The 21,484-nt window shown below is 37.5% G+C and overlaps 1 protein-coding gene across 2 annotated transcripts in view; it reads left to right on the top strand.

The window, feature by feature from the left end:
- Window positions 1–21,484, top strand: part of Fbxl5 (F-box and leucine-rich repeat protein 5) — a 37,532-nt gene that overhangs the window by 10,671 nt on the left and 5,377 nt on the right. Inside the window, exons 3-10 of one of the 2 annotated variants that reach the window (NM_001159963.1) lie at window positions 647–742; window positions 3,229–3,415; window positions 5,988–6,170; window positions 8,537–8,662; window positions 10,624–10,772; window positions 11,654–11,736; window positions 12,535–13,257; window positions 20,469–20,617. In NM_001159963.1, the coding sequence (NP_001153435.1) occupies window positions 647–742; window positions 3,229–3,415; window positions 5,988–6,170; window positions 8,537–8,662; window positions 10,624–10,772; window positions 11,654–11,736; window positions 12,535–13,257; window positions 20,469–20,617 (1,696 nt within the window). Of the gene's footprint in view, window positions 1–646; window positions 743–3,228; window positions 3,416–5,987; window positions 6,171–8,536; window positions 8,663–10,623; window positions 10,773–11,653; window positions 11,737–12,534; window positions 13,731–20,468; window positions 20,618–21,484 lie in introns of those variants that run through there. The other variant, NM_178729.4, reaches the window with a different exon arrangement.

Genomic DNA, 21,484 nt, shown 5'->3' with positions numbered 1-21,484 from the left:
TTTACATTGGAAAAGATGGAGAAATTAGAGAGAGGTTTGATTTTAATTCATATGTGAAAGAAATGTTTGGCTCTTGAGAGGTGTCCAGAATTAGAATGATTAAAGTGTGAATTTCTTGCCTTTAGAAATGTTGATATTAATATTTATGGCCTGTTAGGATAACATAAAATGTATTATGAAAACTTTATAGTATATTTGTAATATATTTTAAAATATCTTTTCTCTATTTTAGTAAAATTTAAAAACCAGAATTGGAGTTAGTAGGGAGCTCAGAGCTTGTTTCAGGGCTGTGTGTGGGAGGTGGTGTGCCAAGGCTGACTGTAGAGTGTAGACACGTTAGCAAGTGCTCTAGCTCTGAGCTGCACCCTGGCTCCAAGGACATCTTTATGCTAAAAGAAAACTAAATGGACTTCCTGTGATCAAGCAGTATATAATGAAGCAAACCTTTATACAACATTACAGTGAAGCAAAACTTACATATATTTGAGGCAGAATCCTACTATGTAGCCCTGGCTGGTCTGGAACTTGCTATGTAGGCTAGGCTGACCTCAAATTTAGAGAACCATTTGTTCCTGCCTCCTGAGTTCTGGCATTAAAGATAAGTGTCTCTACTTCCTGCTAAATGTGTATTACTCTTTGTTTCTAGAATGAGTACGAACAGTTAAATTATGCAAAACAGCTGAAAGAGAGATTGGAGGCTTTTACAAGAGATTTTCTTCCTCACATGAAAGAGGAAGAAGAGGTAAGTAGAGTTTTTCTTTGTTGTGATTTATATTCGTAATTTAACAGAAGATACTATTTTGAGTTGAGTTCCTCAAAAGAAGGAGGAAATGTGCTGTTGATAGAATCAGCTGTTTCTTCTTGGGCACAGGAATGAAATCCAGTGGAATTATAAAAAGCATAGCTTTAATTCTTCTTTTACTGAATGAATGATTTTATTTACTTAAGAATAAGTATATATATATTTTTAAATATTTATTATATATATGTGAGTACACTGTCGCTGTCTTCAGACACACCGGAAGAGGGCATCGGATCCCATTACAGATGGTTGTGAGCCACCATGTGGTTGCTGGGAATTGAACTCAGGACCTCTGGAAGAGCAGTCAGTGCTCTCAACTGCTGAGCCATCTCTCCAGCCCCATAAGTATATTTTTATGTGTGATGGCACTATGATACATTTTCATAATTGTCACTAATTTTTCAGAACTTTTAGAAGATTCTGTAAATCTTTAAATATTTTCTTTTTGCCAGGTTTAAAGAGTTCTTAGTGTTTTTTCATTAGTGGACTTGAGTAATTAAATAGTGGCTAAGTTTATCACTGTTGTGCCTCACATACATGCATTAGCATATCACTAACACACTGCAAAACAATTTGTTTTCTTTGAGTAATAAAGGATGATTAAGTATCCAGTGTAAGATAAAGAGAAACTATCCTATGAGGACTGACTACATCTGCCTTTTTTCTCTTCTAAAGATCTATTTTCATTTTACATGTATGAGTGTGTTTTTCTGCATGTTTGTATGTGCACTTTGTGCCAATGGACAATATCTGTTTTCCTGGAGTGAAGTTCCAGATGCTTGTGAGTCACCATATGGGCACTAAAGCCAAACTCAGGCCCTTCACAGTAGCAGCAAGTAGCCTTAACTGCCTAGCCATCTTTCCAGCTCTACTTTGAAAAACAAAGCCAAAACATTCATTGTGCAATTGGGAATTGTCTCCTTCCACTATGGGTTCTGAGAATTCAACTCAGGTCATCTTTCTTGGGAGCAAATATTTTTACCCACCAAGCCACCTTGTTGGCCTATGAATCCTCTTTTTTTAGTTGTAAATCATTTATTGTAGTGATTTGCAATTATGTTTTCATTTTATAATGCCTTGATAATAAAATGAAGTGTAGGCTACCCTCAAAACTCTACTTGGGATAGGCAGCATTGCCTTGGTGTTCTTCTTTGGTAGTTGATATTATTCTTTACATTGTAGTATGTAGCCTGTGCTGAAACCAAGGTAACAAACAGTCTTTTTTCTTTTTGAAAAAAAAATTTTTTTTCTAATATAATATATCCTGGCTATGGTTTCCCCTCTCTCTACTCCTCCTGGCTTCTCTCTACCTCTCCTTCTACCTGGATCAAATTCCTTTTCTGCTTCTCATTAGAAAACAAACAGGCTTCTGTGGAATAGTAAAATTATAATAAGGTAAAACAGAAAAGCTAGTGCTCAGAATTGAACAAAACAAACAGACGAAAAAGAACCCAAGAGAAGGCACAAGAATCAGAGAGCTTCCAACTGCACACCCAGGGATCCCATAGAAACACCAAACTGGAAGCCATATCCATGCACCTGGAAGCGACAACAAAGCCTTGGTTGTTCATTTAAAGATTATAATCCTATAAATTGGAGGTTAGGGCTGTTTTGCAGAAGAAATCTCTGAAAAGTTTTTCAGGACCCACTGAACTAAAATAATGTTTAGAATAAGCAGGTTGGATAGGTCATATCGACTGAGCTGCGATTGTTAGGGTTCTGGGATTGTTAGAGTTGGTGTCATACTCATGCAAAGGCCCTGTTCTGTTAGAATTCAGTTACTCAGTACCAACCAAAACAACTCTTACAGAAGAAATACGTTTAATCTGGGGCTTGCCTTCAACTTTCAGGGGCTAACTCTGTGAGTATGGCAGGGAACATGGCATCAGGGAGCAGGAAGGCATGGTGCTGGAGAAGTAACTAAGAGCTGTATCCTGATCTGTAGGCAGGCAAGTGGACAGAAAAGCAACCCCCCGCCCCCAATCCCCTGCACTCCCCAATGGCCTGGTATAGGCTTTTGACACCTCAAAGCTCACCGACGGTGACACACTTGACACACTTCCTCCAACAAGACCATACCTTCTAATCCTCAAATAGTGCCACTCCCTGATGACTAAGCATTCGAATATATGAGCCTATGGGGTCTTTCTCAAACCACCACAGGCAGGTACTGGGCTAAATGTCTAATAATAACTAAATGATTGGCTGTTTAACAAGCTTGGTACAGGAAAACCTTCCTATTCTTTAAAAATTTATAGAGGCTTGCAAAATCAGAGAAATTACAAATGTTTTGATAATTTAGTGGTAATAACTACAATTTTTATCTCTTTGAAATGTATGTTCATAGAACTTGGTTTGAACCATTAGTAAAGGGTTTTGGGTAAAATAAATTGAAATTCTTTCCCCGTGAATACTTTTGAATTTAGGTTTTTCAGCCCATGTTAATGGAATATTTTACCTACGAGGAGCTTAAAGATATCAAAAAGAAAGTGATTGCACAGCACTGCTCACAGAAGGACACGGCAGAGCTCCTCAGAGGGCTCAGTCTGTGGAACCAAGCTGAGGAGCGACAGAAAGTTCTCAAGTACTCTGTGGATGAGAAGGCAGATACAGGTAAGACTCACCTGCTCCCGATAGAGCAGTTTATTAGTCAGTGCTGTTGACATTTTGTTACAGAGTCTGTTTGAGAAAAAATTTAGGTCAGGATCATACTGTGGTTAGTTTAAACCATTCTCACATAAAGCTATAATTGAAGACAGTAGTTTTTATTTAGTAGAATTTAGTGTTTGCAATATTCTTCGATCTAGGGTTGGGTTACATGTAGTGTGGTGTTTCTTGAGTGAATTTGTAGGTATAAAATTAGTACTATTTTGACCAGTGAACATTCAGGACTGCTATGTTCAGAGTAATAGTATAGTATCAGCCAGTTTTCTGAGCTCCTTCGATTATAGTGACAGGTTTAAAAGTTTTTGTGTATCTGTGTACCGTTTGCATTCAGTACTTGCATACCCCAGAAGAGGGTGTCAGATCCTCTGGTCCTGGAGTTACAGTTGATTATATGCTACCATGTGGATCCTGAATAGAACTTGGGTCTTCAAGGAGAACAACTAGTGCTCTTAACCTCTGGGCCATCTCTCCAGCCTCACAGTAGCATGTTCTATTTTTGTGTATTTTTTCACTTTTCAAAATCAGTTAATTTATAAACATTGTCCTTGAATTAGGTTTAACATAGAATGTTTGGGCTTTAAAATGGCACGAAAGTAATTTGTATATTTCAGTTTTGAATTTTGACCCTTTTTCTGTTGGCCTAGCTTACGTGCTGAATAGAAAATAAAAAGCTTTCTAAATGTCCAAATGCTAGGCAGCAGCAGTGAGCCACGGTTCCTAGACAACTGTGCCCATTCCAGGGATCAACCAGTTCATGTTGTCCATGGAGAACTCAACAGCCATCGTGGTTGCTAGGTTGGGTGCACTTTTGTTCCTGCACATAAGGAACTGAGGATGAATTTGTTGTGAGTTAAGGAAAAGAACATTTATAATTTTATTTTTACCCTCTGATGTTTATCATTCAGTTTATCTCCAGTAATGTTCAGGGTAGTGAGTGTGAGAGAGAAACAAAGCAAAACTTTAGTCATTTTGAGAATGCATACAAGAAGTGCAGATAAAATAGATGCTTATTTCTTCTAGTAGACTTTGATTATTTTTATTCATTTCAATTGTTTTGCTTTTTAAAACATTAAAAAACCGGTTGTACAGACCTTTAATTCCCAGCACTTTGGAAGCACAGAGGCAGGCAGATCTCCAAGTTTGAGGCCAGCTTAGTCTACATAGCAAATTCCAGGCCCGCCAGGGCTACATAGACAGACAAACAAAAGAATACAAATGGTTGGCATCCTTCCTCTAGTAGCATTTCTGCTTCTCAATTAGCAATGGCAATGTTAGTCCTGTAAAATACTGTACAATTTTTTGAAATTGGTATTTTTCCAATATAAAAGTAGTCAGATTCATGTTTGAACAAAAGCAAGTTGAAGCTGTGATTAAACCCATAAAGTTCATGAGCTTTACTCTTGGAATCCAGCTTGTGCCCTGGAGACCATGCCAAAGCCTGTTAAGTCTTGTTTAATTGTAGCTATAAGATGGAGTTTAAAAGCGTCACACATTTAATTTTCTCTCTCCTTCAAAGCAAATTATAGCTACTTTATGTGTAAATATTTGGCACTTTAAAAGTGGCAGTTTAAAGTAGTTTGATCATATGTTTCTATATTGAAGATTCTTTGTGAAGACAAACCATATACATAAGATAGTGAAATTTTTCTTCTCATCCTCCTCATTGTCCCTCCATCTCCCCCCTTCCTCCTTTTCCTCCTCCTTTTTTTTTTTTTTTTTTTTCCTTTTTGAGACTTGGTTTCTTTGTGTAGTCCTGGCTGTCCTTGAACTCACAGAGATTTGCCTGCCTCTGCCTACTGAGTGCTGGTATTAAAGGTGCCACCGCTGCCCTGCAAATCTCAAATCCTTAAATAGTACTTAACACCCCATGTTCGTTTTTCTTTCAGAAGCATGCTAGCATTATGAAATCATAGGAAGTTGAATCTTTCTACAATACATAATAACAGAAGATTTCTTACTAGTTTACGAGGGAAATTTGTTTACAGAGTAGGCACATAGCTTAAGTAGATTAAGACATTTGTAAATTAAAGACCTTTTATGAAATGTCAAAATCAGAGGGAACACAAGGAAGGAACTAACAAGAGCCTTAGTGCATGAATCGAAAATGTGAGCATGTGTGTCATTTAATAATGCGTTGTAGAGCTCATAATCTGGCTGAGTATACGCTTGCTGATTTAAAGCAGTGTAACCTGTTTGGTTCCTTTTTCAAATGATGCTGCTTATGCTACAAAGTGAGTATTGTTCTGTCTATGATGCCTCTGTAAGAGGAAGTCAGTTCTGTGTTCATTATTGTCGCTCCCACTGATGAAGTATGATCTGGGCTGTGATAGTTTAACTCACGGGTTCTTAACAAGTTCAACATCCCCATGTTCCCTCTAATAGGTGTTATTTCCTTTTCACATGTTGCAAGCAGGAAGGAATCGACTTCAGGCACTGGCTTTTACTCGTGATTGTAATTTCTTAATGCATTTATTTGCTCATGTAGCCTAACTGTTAAAGGTTTTCTTTTTTATTTCAGAAGCGGAAGTGTCAGAACACTCCACAGGTATAACCCATCTTCCTCCTGAGGTAATGCTGTCCATTTTCAGTTACCTTAATCCTCAAGAATTGTGTCGGTGTAGTCAAGTCAGTACTAAGTGGTCTCAGCTGGCAAAAACAGGATCTTTGTGGAAACATCTTTACCCTGTTCATTGGGCAAGAGGTAGGTAAATGGGACTTTGAGTTTGTTTAAAAAGTATTCCAGTCTGCCTTTTTAGACAAATAGTGACAGCCATTACTATGTAATGCCAGGGAAAGGAAGGAAACTTTGAGGGTTTGACCAAAACATAGATTTTTTATAGTTGATTTGGTTTTAGTATACAGTTTAGAAGAGCAAGTCAATGGTGAAGTATTTGTGAGTAAATTATTAATGGCTGCTACTACCTTTAGAATAATGGGGAAAATACGTCAGAGAGATTGTAAAAACTACTGGTAAAATGTTGATAATTGTTGAAGATAAAAAAAATGGGTACACAGAAATTCATTGTACTGTATCTTTATACATATGTCAGTTGTAGGAATTTTTCATAGCAAAAGTTTAAGATGAATATAAGTGATTTTTTTTAAAAAAGAACTGTTAAATAATTATATTTTTTGAGTATTTTAAACATAGAATCAGTTCTGTAAAATATAAAGGTGAGATATATACAGTTTCCTTTTGGTCATGGCTTAAAGTAACCGACTCTGGTTTTGTCTTTGACATAACTTTTTACAATGATGGTTAATGTATTGCTCTTTAAATCACATTAGTTACATTGCACCAAGTTACTTTCACATATGAAGGTTTAGAGAAACTTCCCATGAGTATATTATACAATCATGGCATATTTACAGCTATTGTATATACATTGCTTCGTCACTGAATTAAAACAGTCTTTTAAATATCATCGTCAAAATTTTCCCTTATAGGGAATTTTGCAATGGAAATATGTATTTCTTAAGAAAAATTTGACTGATTTAAATTATGAGTCTTATTTAAAAACAGTTTATTTGGTAAGATGTATAGCTCTTTGTTTTGTTTTTTTTTGAAAGACAGCTTCTTTCTATCTTATTGTGTATCCCTGGCTGGCCTGGATCTCACCCAGGTCCACCTTCTTCTTCCTCTGCCAGAACTGTGCTTTGAATATTCTACTGCCTCACCTGACCTCTTAATTTTTGTCCTCCTGCATCAAACTCCTTAGTGCTGAAATTAGAGGCACCTGATGAGGGAGTTGTTAGATATTTAGTGTTTTAGAAGTAATCAGAGTTAGTTTTGTATGGATTTATTTTTCATATTACTTGTAGGATGGTAAACTTGAGTAAAACATCAGATAAGGCACATGAATGAATCAGGTTTTTCTTGTTCAGCTGTTTTTAAGAATTAAGACAAAGTCAAATAATGGTTTAAATATTATCAAAGGTGATAATGCTTATTTCATGAAGCCACTGCATGGTAAATATGCAACTTCACGTTTTTCTGTTTTTAACACATTTAGACCTTGGTTAAAAATTCCTTTTGTTTATGATAATTGTTTTTGCCATTTGTATATTTGCGGAGACATCCTTGCCTCTCTTGGTTCTGGTTACTGTGGCAACATCTAGTGCAATGGATCTCAGCTTACGGGGCTGGGACCCCTCTGGGGTTGCATATCAGATATCCTACATATAAGATATTTGTATTACAATTCATAACAGCAAAATTACAGTTCTGAGATAGCAACAAAAGGTCACCACAACATGAAGAACTAACTATATTAAATGACTGTAGTATCAGGAAAGTTGAGAACCATCGATGTAGTGGGTAGAGGCCTATGATGCTACTAAGTACCTTGTAATCCATTGATCAGCAACTTACCCAGCCTCAGATGGCAATGGTGTCTAGGTTGGGAAATCTTAAGGAAGATATAACTTTAAGAATGTAATAAATTGATTGTTATTTTCTATATCTTCATGAACATATATGTACTGTGATTGTAGGAGCTTACATTTATGATCTTGCTTTACCTCAGCGTGTCCCATCTTCTCTTCCTACCTACTGTACATTGCTGACTAATCACTATAGAGAAGCTAGCTGTTCTCAGAATGGGGCTATTTCTGGACCCAAAGTGAAGTCACAGCAGGGAAAAAAGATTAGGTTATTTCTAGTAATTTAAAAAATTGTACCTATAAATACTGATAATTACTTCTTAAAAATCACATTATGCTTAGAAACCTCATTATACTATGCTTTTTATAACCTGTATAAAGAGTAACACAGATACATGGCAGGTATACAGCAGACTGTAAGCTTCTCAAGTTCTTTTTTAGTTTTAAAGAAAGATTACTTTGGGAAATACTGTTGGTTAGTAATTAGAACTATTAATTAAACTCATATAGTCATAGTTATTTTTTATGTTTTAAATTGAATCCTTTGCCTATATATGTGTAGGTTTTTTTTTTTTAATTACAGGTATTTCCAAAAATAGCTATTGCCTGAAGTTCAAATGTGAATAGGAGATTATAATGATCTATCTAATTTGACTTTGTTCCTCTCGTCCATTCATGGTATAGGTGACTGGTATAGTGGTCCTGCCACTGAACTTGATACTGAGCCTGATGAGGAATGGGTGAGAAATAGGAAAGATGAAAGTCGTGCTTTCCAGGAGTGGGATGAAGATGCCGATATAGATGAATCTGGTATTTCACGCTTGGAATAAAAATTATTACATGGTGTTTAAATAATAGGCATTCTGCTTAATAATTATTAGGCCTTAAAGTTCATGTATCTTATGATTTCTAAAGACTTTAAAAGCCTACTTCTCTGAAGAACTTGAAGGAACAATAAATTTAGAATTTCTTGTTAGAAATATTTTTAAAAGAGAATGTTTTCTTTTTTAATATTAAAATAACAAAATCAGAAACTGATGGCTATTTTTGTGTGGAAATGAACTATTTTCATTAAAGTCTTTAGTTTACAATATGTGATTAGGAGTATTTCGGTTAATCAGTTCATCAGCATTTATTGAATCATCTGGGTTGAGAATTGGGAGGCAGGATGATGGTATGTGTGTAAAGTCATGTCACTTGCCTCAAGGTTGTTACACAGTTAAGAGGTAATGTGTATGAGAGACTTTGGGTGGGTGTAGCTTAGGGTAGAACTTTGTATAACATGTATAAAGTCCTGGGTTTAGTCTCCAACACTACAAAAAAAATCATATGTGAAAATTAATTGTGTTGCACAGCTTTGGTCCACCCCCATTAAGTATTATATGAGGGGTGGTCTGAGAGTGGGTACAAATTCATCCCTACTGTTAAATAATAGAAGTAAGGGAGAATTTAGAATATATAATATCTTTGTTCCAGGTACATAATCAGAATTGCTGTAATAGAGATTCACAGTGATGTTTGGGAGCATAGAGGAGGAAGACAGATTAGATTGTATCTTTATATATTTATTACTTTAGATAAATTTTAAAAGATCATAAAATAGTGAAAATGTATAGATGAGAAATTTTCAGAAGTTTCTGTTTATAAAACTAAGATAAGCTGGTCTGGTGGAAGATGTGTATGTATAGAGAAGAACTACAGTGATTATTACTCCAGGAGTGAAAGTGGTTCACATTGTTGTGAATTGGAGAGGACCCATTTGGGTATAGTTTTAGGAGTTTGGAAATTTGTTTAATAAGGCAGATATTAGTCTAGTTAGCTTCAATCGTATGCTTCTCTGTGGAGGCAGTAGAATGTGTAACTGTAGGGTTTTTTTTGTAAACGAAGCATACCTAGACAGGGAGGGCCACAGGGAAAAGAATGAATTAAGAATAAAAGTATAGTGGAATAAGAAATGTTTTCTGAAGTGATTTTTATGATACACATATTGTCCAAGTAAAGGAAGAACTTGAGGTATTTATGAAATACACAAAGTCAATAAAATAGTTAGTAATTACTCTTTTCACATAGCTTTCTTTTAATCACTATATTTAATTTTATTTTAAACAAATCTTTACTATATTAAGCTACTTTATTGTGCAGTACATTAAGGTTAGGAGTTTAGGTAAGTATAGTAAAGGTAGAATCCTGAAAAGTAATACAAATTTTAGGCTTACTTACAGTGTGTTTGCTTTTTATTAAATTGGGATTGTAGGAAAATTTCTTTTCTTTAATTTTCGGGCTTGAATTCAGGTCTTTACTCATCCTGTAAAAACAGTCTGCTGGCAAGCTAAGCCTGTTTAGTTTTTTGTTTGTTGTTAGAGAAGTATTACTTGCTATAGACATCCAAGCTCTATAAAAGTTACCAAGTGCAGGAAGCCATGCTTATGTTTAAACTTCTTATGAGCTGAGGTGTCTTTGCTTGAAGATTCGTACTGATTAGGTTAATGGCGTTGTTTCATATCTAGCTCTGTGTGTCCTTTTTAATTAGGTAGAATAACTTATGTTACTTTAAAAAAAAGCCAAAACATTATAGATCATTTATTCCTTCTCTTGAATGAATTTTACAGTTCTTTGACTATTCAGAACTTTTTCTTGTTGCTGGAAAGTGAATTGTTTACAAAAGTGAGGGTAGTATAGAGTATTTCATATTTAATATTTTGATGCATCCTATTGGTGGCATACTTAAAATTGGTATATCTAGTTCTTAGATGTTTGAATTCATTTTACAGAAGAGTCTGCAGAGGAATCGGTTGCTATCAGCATTGCACAAATGGAAAAACGTGTACTCCATGGCTTAATTCATAATGTTCTGCCATATGTTGGTACCTCTGTAAAAACTTTAGTGTTAGCGTACAGCTCTGCAGTCTCCAGCAAAATGGTATGTACAAATGAACACTAGCTCGAGTATTAAGGAAAATAGCAGTGAGACAACTTTAGTTTACTTATTAATGTTTAAGAGGGAAAAAATAGTGTCTTCCCATGGATAGGAGTACACTGTTCGCATTCATATAATTTCATTTCTTAGGGTATTCTATGTAGCATAGAAATCTTGCCTGTGTTATAGATAAGGGAACTAAAACTAGGCAGCTAAGCGTTTACTTGGCTTTATAGATGTTACGTGGTGAGTCTTAATTCTATAGAGTTGATTATAACATGTAAGGCATAGGAAGATGCACAAGTGAGATAATTAGTTTTATAAAATTATGACTTCCTACATATAATCTCCTTGAGTATTCCTTTAAAAGGGTGATTTTTCTGGGTCTAATTTCTAAGAAACTTTAAGAAGATTACTAGAAATATGGGCCCAGGGATTGGAGAGGTAAAAGTTCATTTGGTAAAGTGCCTTTTGTGCAAGTGTGAGACCCTGGATCCCCAGAATGTAGATATATGTATAATGGCATGTATTTGTAACCATAGTGCTGGGACCAGGAGAAATGGGTGCAGAGACAGGCAGATACCTGGTGCTTACTGTGCAGTTACACTAGCAGAACCTATGGTTTAGAGTTCAGCGAGAGATTGTGGCTCAAAATTAGATGGAGGGAGACACACTGGCTTAACTTCAGGCCTCCACACACACCTCACCAAAACAGAATTTGAGCACAGAGTGTAACTATTTTAGTGCATTGTTGGAGTGATTTTTTTTTTTTCTTTCAGTATGCATGTAGACTTAGGAAAAAACCACGGTGTTATATTTATCATTGTTGCTTTTCTAACTGAAGTTCCCACAGGTCCTCACAGTGGATTTCCTTTCCTTCTTAGGTTAGGCAGATTTTAGAGCTTTGTCCTAACCTGGAACATCTGGATCTTACCCAGACCGACATTTCTGATTCTGCATTTGACAGGTTAATTATTTTAAATATCTAAATATAGTAAATAAAATAAAACAAAGCCAGCAAAAGATTGTCTATTTTCTTGTTTACATAATTGCTGTTTACTAATCCTACCCTGTATTGTTACTAAACCCCTGCCATGTATGGTGGTAACTTGATAGAACCTTCCCAAGTTTTCCCTTGTTCACATGTGGCAGCCGATCCAGAACATCATACTTGCCATTTGTATGTCTTATCTAGCTTGCTAGGCTTGCTCTGTAACTGTTGTCTCGGTCAGTATTACTGTTCTCAAGGTTTTATTCCAGATTTTAAGTGCCTTTTCACAGAGCTCCTTTAACGTAATTCATTGTTTTTTGGTTCAGTACCAGTCTGTTCAAGCCAGACAAATGATTCTTCCTTGGAGATTGCTAGGTTTCTTGTTATTTTAGCTCTCCTTTCTTCACAGTTCTGATAGATCCTATTTCAAAGGGAGAGACAGGGTCTTTACCTGTTTCTAGAGTTTGTTTCTTCTGTATCTTCATTATATTTAGCAATTCTTTCATGTGTGTGCTGCCTCCCCTTTAACTGCTTACTTAGTGTACAGGAAACTAAATCTCTCCTATTCATTTTTTTCTGCTTTCTTTTTTCCTTCTTTAATTACTCGTCTTAGTATTTTTTTCTTATCCTTAGCACTTAACATATTCCCTGATGATTGAAATTCCAGAAATGTTAAAGTATCGATTTTGTACTTACAGTAATGCTCTTACCCATCTATCTGTATGTATAGTTTAATGCTTTTCAGGAATTTAATAGTCTTCTTCCCTCTTGTAGTTGGTCTTGGCTCGGTTGCTGCCAGAGTCTTCGGCATCTTGATCTGTCTGGATGTGAAAAAATCACAGACATGGCTCTAGAGAAGATTTCTAGAGCTCTTGGAGTTCTGACATCTCATCAGAGTGGCTTTCTGAAAAGTGCAGGCAAGGCTGCTTCAACTCCATGGACAAGTAAAGACATTACCATGCCATCCACCACGCAGTATGCCTGTTTGCACAATTTAACTGACAAAGGCATTGGTGAAGAAATAGACAACGAGCACTCTTGGACTGAACCTGTGTCTTCTGAAAGTTTGACTTCTCCTTATGTGTGGATGCTAGATGCTGAAGATTTGGCTGATATTGAAGATGCTGTAGAGTGGAGACACAGAAATGTTGAGAGTCTCTGTGTGATGGAAACAGCCTCCAACTTTGGTTGTTCCTCATCTGGTTGTTACAGTAAGGACATTGTGGGATTAAGGACTAGTGTCTGTTGGCAGCAGCATTGTGCTTCTCCAGCCTTTGCATATTGTGGTCATTCATTCTGTTGTACAGGGACAGCTTTAAGAACTATGACTACACTCCCAGCGACTTCTGCAATGTGTAGAAAAGCATTAAGGACTACATTGCCCAGGGGGAAAGACTTAATTTATTTTGGGAGTGAAAAGTCTGACCAAGAGACTGGACGAGTACTTTTGTTCCTCAGTCTGTCTGGATGTTACCAGATCACAGACCATGGTCTCAGGTGGGTGATCAGCCCTAGTTGTTAGGAAATGGATGTATTTGCACATGAAATATTACATTACTGATCTAAGTTTTTCACTTGGCTTTTTTAAGCAAGAAAGTTAACCAAGGTTTGCTACAAGTATTGGAGTAATAGTGCTTCTGATACCAACATGAAGTTTCATTTTAGTCAGTTCAAATACATTGTGGAATATAGAGGAATATACATTTAGAAGTTTAATTGCTTAGTAATTGGCCACATTACATTTTTATAATACAGTTTGGTAGATAAATGTATAGGTTATAATCTCAAGGATATGTTACAGAAGTAAATTTTATATTGAGGACTTTGTCAACCATGTCTGTTGTGGTTTGGTGTGATTTTTATACCGTGAAGTACCTATAAACCAAATTGCTGTTGATCTGTGTCCATTCGTTGCTGCTGTTGTTGAGACACTGTTAGTAAGTAACCTTGGCTGGCCTGGTGCTTGTCTTGTGGACCAGTCTAGCTTTGAACTTGAGGAGATCCACCTAGCTCTGCTTCCTAAGTGTTATGATTAAAGGCAGCACTTACTGCTTTCTTGAGGCAAGGTCTCACTCTCTCTGAGGGTGCCTTCATACTTACCGCAGTCTCTATTTCCCAGCACCCACGTGGGAGCTCATGGGAGCCAGAAACATTCTGTATCTCCAGTTCCAGGTGACCCAGTGCTCTTCTGTCCTGTGCAGGACCAGGTAGCAATTTGGTGCACACATACATACCGGCACACTACCTTCAGTTTCAGCATTGCTGGAGATCAAACCTAGACCTTTGTTTGTGCCAGCAACTCTAGCAACTCAACTGTGTTAACATCCTAACCCTATAGGCTCAATCTTCAGCGTAGTATATTAATTGCTCCAACCCTTTTAAGTGGAGAGAAGTGGGAGTAAAGTGTTGCATATCTCTTAGAGGCTGAGAGGCAGATCTCAGCAGCCAGATCTTCCTTATGTTAGGGGGACCCCTTAGATATATTAGGTTATGGATATTCTTTTTGTTTTTAGATTTATTTTTAATTATGTATGTAGGTGTATGTTTTTGCATTTGCACATATATGGAGGTGCCTGCAGAGGCCAGAAGCAATGGATCCTCTGGAACTGGAGCTATGGTTGGTGGTGAGCTGCCTGATGAGGGTGCTGGGAACACTGCTGGGTCTACTGGAGTTAGTACTCTTAATCTCCGAGTCATCTCTCCAGCTCCAGTTATACAATGTTAGAGGCAGTAAATGCAGAAACATACACACATATAGTTTAAAATAAGTAGAAATAATCAAATACTTTAGGATTTTATGGTTTTTAATGCTACTGTAAATAGAATTACATTCTTAATTTCCTTTTTCAATTAGTGTATAGAAAATAATAGTTTTGAGACAGGCATTCATCGTAGAGGCTTCCCTCAAACTCTTTCAGCTTCCCAAGTTCCGAGGTTGTAGATGTATGAATGCCCTCATGTGGACAACGTTTAGTAACAGGATTGGGTTTGTGTGTTGGTTTGTTACACATCTGTTTTGATAACTTTTCAGTTGTATCTGTGTTAAGTATGTGTTTTTGTTTTGTTTCGGGTTTTTTTGTTTGTTTGTTTGTTTGTTTGTTTTGTTTTGACCCTTTTCCCCCATGAACTAACCCAGGACTTTGGATATGTCAAGGTGCTCTGCAGTTGAGCTATACCCTAAGTCTTTAAGGATTTCTACTTATCTCATTGATAAACAGATCATTTAAATTATAACTTCCCTGTTTGGGTGCCTTTACTTTGTTTTGCTCATCCAGTTGTTCTGACTAAACATATAGTGTTTTAATGTAAATAGAAATGACCGTGCAATATTAGTGACCATAACTTTGTAATAAGTTTAGAAATTTGTCTTCCACCTTCTGTTATTTGAGATTGGTTCTCTGGAGTCTCTTGATCTTAAATGTGAATCTTAAAGGTAGCTGCATCACTGAAAAGCCCTCTATGAGTCATAAAAGCTGTACCCAGCTCTCTCTTTAATTAGCTCTAAAGAAGAGTTTTCTTATCCTCCACAGTTATTTACTGCTTGTGTGATATTGGAAGTCTTCCTTATGAGTCTTGAGCTGGGTCTTATAAGTGTGGTGAACTTCGTGCATTAGTTTTGTGAGTTTACTAAGTCTTCTGAGCTTCTCCCTCTAGGAGAGAATGTCTGAATTTAGGAGGAATAGTATACAATAACCCTTATTCTAACTTTTTGATTCATCCTATACCCACATCCCTGATATTATCTGAGTTTTGGAGGCCCTGATTTTATCTGTGTTTTGGAGGGGGTGATAAACAAATCTGGTCTTTTTCTTCCATTTGTGTCTGAGCATTCATTATAACACCTTCTATAGTGGCAGCTGACACCTAATCCCAGTAGCTTGACAAATTCTGACTCTCTGAAAAAAACTGCTTAAAGTTTTCGTCCATGACTAAGATTGACAGCCACAGTAGTCTGTGAGCATAAACACAAATATTTAGTAGAATCCAGTATGTAGGAATATCACATTTATTTAAACAAAACAGTAGTAGTGGCCTTGCTGGCTGCCAGAACATGAGAGAGGTAGCTCACTTCTGATAGTGTGACTTTTAAGAATACTTTTTCCTCTGTGTGTAAGGTGCCTTCCTTCAAACTGTTTATGTTTTTTTTGGGGGGGGGGTTCACAGGTGGGGTGTTAGTAAGGGATTTATTTAGATCCAGAATCCCAGGTAGTCCAGGCTGACCTCAGACTTACTTACGTATTCAAAGCTGCCCTCCTTGAGCTCCTGATGCTGCTGTCTTGTCTTTCTCAAGTGCTGGGGTTAAAGTCCTGGAGTGCTGCTGTTGTAGGGATGCTGGGTATCTCGCTACCTCCCATGAGTTTGGCAGGGCAATAAGGGGGAATAAAGCTGTGTACTTGCTTCCCAGACCTGCTTCTGGAGCCGGATCATGGGCTCTGCCAGGCTCCAGGAGCCTCTTCATAGGCCATACTTGGCTGCTCAAAGGCACTAGGTTGAGTGAATAATCTTGCCCTTCAGTATACTTTTCTAGGGGAGAAATGACAGTTTACTATAGGGAAGGAAACTGCCCCTAGAACGGAATGATCTTTTCTGTTCACACCACCACACACGAGTCATGCACCAAAGCCTTCCAGAGACCACCACCAGGACAACATCTGACTTTGTCATTTTATTTTTTCTAATGTTACATATCTTTTAGAAGCAGCTGGAGAGATACTGTATTTCAGAGTTTAGTCCCCTGAGAGCAGCTTTAGAATCAAGTTCTGAGCTTATAATCTCAGAAACCTATGTGACACTTGAGTCTTAGAAGAGGAAACTCTGAGGCAGACTTGATTTCACATGAGCCAAAACCCTGGTGTCTGGGGTTGAAGAGATGGCTCAGCCATCACCAACATGATGGCTTACAGGAAGTCCATAAGTTCAGTTCCAGGGGATCTAACTCTTCTGGCCTCCATTGGTACCAGGCATGCACATGATACATAGACATACACCCAGGCCAAACACTCATAGGTGTATGATAAAGTAAAACCAAAACTAATGTCACTGACTCTGAAGCACCCGTCAGCACCATGGGCCCAGGATCCTAGGTCTTAGTTGGCACAGAAGACAGTGCGCCATCTCAAACTGGGAATAGTATGACCGCTTAGGATGACCAAGGTACTTTCTCTGGGAGAAGGGTACTATTTTGGCTCAGGTAGGGGACATGATCATGACTAAGGCACCGACTCCCTGGGACTTGATTCTTGGGCCATCAGGGATGACTGATGACATCAGGGATGAGGTTGAAGGATGCCATGACTCCTTCCCTCTGGAGCAGGGCAGCAGATGTTCATGGTTTCAGAACTATGTAATGCAGTTGTTGTGTGGTCACAGTGTTGGCTCCCTCTGGCATGTCGCAGCTGCGTGATCACTAGGTAGCTGTCAATTGTGTGAGTTGACAATTGACAAGCTGTCAATTGTGTGAGGAACTGTAAGTGTTGAAAGTGGTTGCAGGGGTGCTAGAGGTCCTTACTTTTCTTTTTACCTTGGATAAGAAGTTCATCCCGTTTGCTGGTTAGGGACTGGGCTTTGGAGATGAGATGTTTTCTTTCAGGTTCTAGTGAACTGGTCCTTCTTGTGTTGGTTTCATTAAAATATAGTGCTTATTGGTTGTATTGGCTGCATTTGGGGGAGGGGCATTTAGTTGGCTATCTTGCTGATATCTCCTCTAAAAGTTCTTAAAGTCATTGTTTACTAGTTCTACCGTTTTTATAATTTATTGATGTGTGTTTCTCTTGTATGTTTCTCATAATTTTTTCTCTCAGATTCTTTTAATATTTAATAATTTTTGGTTGGACACTAGACAGTTTGAATTATATATTGTTGAATTTGGGACTTTGTTTTATTCGTTAATAATCTTCCCTTTTGCCAGGAGGTGGTGATACATGCCTTAACTCCCAATGCTTGGGAGGCAGAGGCTGGTAGATCTTTGTAAGTTCAAGGCTAGCCTGATGTATAGAACAAGTTCTAGGACAGCCAAGGTTACACAGAGAGAGCCTGTCTTGAAAAACAAAAACAAAACAAACAAAAAATTAACCCCTCTGAGTCACTGTTGCTTGCATCAGTTCTATAACTTGTACATGTTTCAGTAGCTTTTTCTTCTTTTTGTATTATTGTTTAAATGTTTCTTTCCCTCATTAAGGGCAGAATTTGTTTATTATATGTTTTTTTGTTATTTCGGTTTGAGTCTGGCATCTTTGGGCATTTGTGACAAGGCATAGATGAGAGAGATCTTTTTAGAATATATTTTCTTGCTGTACGTTATCATACCTCAGTCTTTCATTGATTGGGTCATACTGCCTTTGGCTAAAGACAGTATTTTAACTTTTGATATCCCTTTACTTTTTCTTACTCTCATCATTGCCCTCAAAAGGCGTGTGTGTGTGTGTGTGTGTGTGTGTGTGTGTGTGTGTGTGTGTGTATGTGTGTGTGTGCATGTACACACACACACACTCAGGCATACTTGCACATACATACATACATACATACACACACACATACGCGTTAGCTGTAAACAGCTGTTTTCTCCTTTTCTATGGTACTGTGCTTCTTATGTCTTTTTGTATTTTCTCTTTGTAACATAGTACTACTGGCTAAATCCTGTTCATCATTCTTTCATACATATGCCATTATGCTAGAATGAGAAACATTTTCTGATTTTTTTTCAAGACCCTTCTGTGTCTTCTTAGAAGAGTATTTGTCATACAGTATTGTAATTGCTTGTTTGTATTTATAGTTTGTTTTTCCACTAAGAGCTAATAAATCCAGTGACTGAACAAATGACTGATACAGGCACATTTGTAACATTTTACATTTCAGACACCATTTGAGCTTTCAGATTACCCTTTGAAAGGTACTTTTTATTGTGAACTGCTCAAAGTCTTAGACTTTATGAATTATTGAATTTTAAGTATTTTCTTCCTTTTAAAATTTTTTCTTGGAGCCGGGCATTGTGGCGCACGCCTTTAATCCCAGCACTCAGGAGGCAGAGGCAGGTAGATTTCTGAGTTTGAGGCCAGCCTGGTCTAAAAAAAAAATTTCTTGGACCAGTTAATTCTAGCACATAGGAGGCTTGGGCAAAAGAATTTTGAGTTCCAGACCATCCTTGGGTTTATGAGTTCAAGGTTAACTTGAACTGTAAACCCTGTCTAAAAAAATTCCCTCTTTCATGTCAAACCACATAGATTCTGAACTACTACCATTGTTAACCTGAGGTCTGTCGAGATGGAAAAATGATGGGGGAAAATCGTTTAAAATTAGATTATAAGATAAAATAGATTTAAAACATGCCCTTTCCAATCTTTACCGTTCAGTATTCTCTGAGTATCGATAATTCCTGTAGTTCTGGCTAGGTGTGGCATATGCCCGTAATCCCAGCTCTTAGGAAGGAGTCAATGGAGAGTTGCTGTTTACTGCCAAACTGTTTTGTACAGTGACTTCTAGGCTATTCAGTACTGTCTGGCAAGAATGTTTCAAAAACAAGAAACCCAACAGAATTCATAGTTCGTTCTTATCTCCATATTAGTTTACTTCTTACATTGGTTCCCAATGTACTATAACTGCATTAATTAGAAACTGAATTTGTTATACTAGTTTCTTAATTTATCTCTTCTTTATCAAGTTATCTCATTTTTGATATTTTAATATTCCTTTAATTATCATTGTATAGAAACTTGACCGTTTCAGTTTTATTCTTGATATATCCAGGAGAGGAATTCCTAGGTTGTGAGGGAGACAGAATCCTAGTCCTCACAGAATTAATCATGCAGGCGTATCTCCTCAGTGGAGGAGATAATGATCACATACCTGCCTCCCCTCCAGAAAGCTGAGAGTGGAGTTTGTTAATGACCCGGTGGTCTTGCTGTTTGTGGAGGCAGACTTCCCCCCACCTTTTGCTCTAGAGGCAGACCTCGCTCAAATTCCCCAGAATAATTACCCCAGACTTTCCTCCCTAGAGTGCTACCTGTCCTTAGGGGAGATGGCACATGTACTTGCTATTGGTCAGAAACCACTTTAGATTTAGCTATGGAACCAACCTTCTGGGTCACGGGAACTTTGTAATGGAGTTTCTGTGTAGTCAGACCTTAAGAGTTATTGTGAGTCTGGATTTGGACTGATGTTACCTGGAAACCTTTTCTCAAATTGAACTGTGTTTTAAATATGCCAACAATGAGATGCCTGGCATTAGACCACCTGAAGTCTGATCCAGGTTGATGAAGTTGATCTGTCGTGGGCTTTCATTCTTCATCTCTGTGTGGTTCAGTTCACTTCCCTGTCAGGAACTACAGGGATTACCTCTCACTAGGTTATGGGGGAAACTGGTAATTAGGTTTCAGTCATCTTTTTTTTTTGGATGATTTTTATTTTCTTAGCTTGATGGGAGAATGAACAGTACAACTGTAGGTCTCAGTGTTTCTTTGTGTGAGAATTAAGTTGCTATAATGTTTTTATACAGAAAAGTGTCATAGGCTTTATTGGAGTCTTCAGGAAAAATTAGAATATTTTTTTGAAGTCAGATATATTTCTGCCTAAGGATGAGTCAGTTATTGGTGTTTTATAAGGATTCTTAACTTATTGCCAATTTGCGAGGTATGTAAAACACTAGTGGACCATTAGCAGTATTGAGTTGCCAAGGTTCCTGTTTCTTGACTGTCGCAGTGTTTGTGTTGCAGGGCTCTGACTCTGGGAGGAGGGCTGCCTTACCTGGAGCACCTGAATCTCTCTGGCTGTCTGACTGTAACTGGTGCAGGGCTGCAGGATTTGGTCTCAGCGTGTCCTTCCCTAAATGACGAATACTTTTACTACTGTGACAACATTAACGGTAATGCCTTTTTTACAGTGAGATACTTTGAAGAATTTATTTAACATTTTTGAAGTTCTAATAATTTTTTATAGTTTTTATTTGCTTTCTAGTTCCTAATTGCACAAATTGTCTCACTTTCTGGTTTAATCCTTTAAATTTAATAAAATTAAAATGATTTGGTTCTTTAATAAAAGCAAAATACAACACATTTTTACTTTGTGGAGGTAAGTTTCTTACCATTGTACCAGATTTTTAGGCATGTAAGAGTTTAAATCACTTAAAATGACAAGTTGTTATAGAAACACGGAGATTATTCTAGGATGTTGGGAATTCCATTGTAGTATTCTAGTGTTTACCCATTAACAACTTGATTTTCTAGACACAGTGATTTCTTTGACAGGCTCATTTTTTTCCCCCTCTCAGCACTGCTTTATTTAGTGTGGTGGGTAACAAAGGAAGACTTTGGTAATGTGAACTCATCCTCAAGACTGAGTAGTGGAGACTGTAGTATTGAGAAGAGATTGGAGAAGATGCCACAGGCATGACACATTTCTATACTGTTTCAGAAGTTGATGCCTGAACCAACTGAAAGGTCATGAAGTAGGGCTTGGGGGCGATGCAGGTTGGAAGAGTGCTTGCCCAGCATTCATGAAGCCCCAGCACCACAGAAAACAGTAGCTTGGTGCCTGTCATTTGTTTGAGCACTCTGGAGGTACTGTCAGTAATCCCAGGACAGCCTTTATTTCAAGTTCATCTTGAGCTATTTTAGACCCCCATCTTAACCCCTACAGACACACAGACATAGACAGATACACACACACAGTACTAGGTAAACAACCCCCCCCCCCCTTTTTTTTAAATCTGCTCTTCATGGAGCCTGTTGGA

Source organism: Mus musculus, chromosome 5, assembly GCF_000001635.26.
Source record: "Mus musculus strain C57BL/6J chromosome 5, GRCm38.p6 C57BL/6J".
NCBI classification, from domain to species: domain Eukaryota; kingdom Metazoa; phylum Chordata; class Mammalia; order Rodentia; family Muridae; genus Mus; species Mus musculus.
This window is presented reverse-complemented; position numbering and strand designations above follow the sequence as displayed.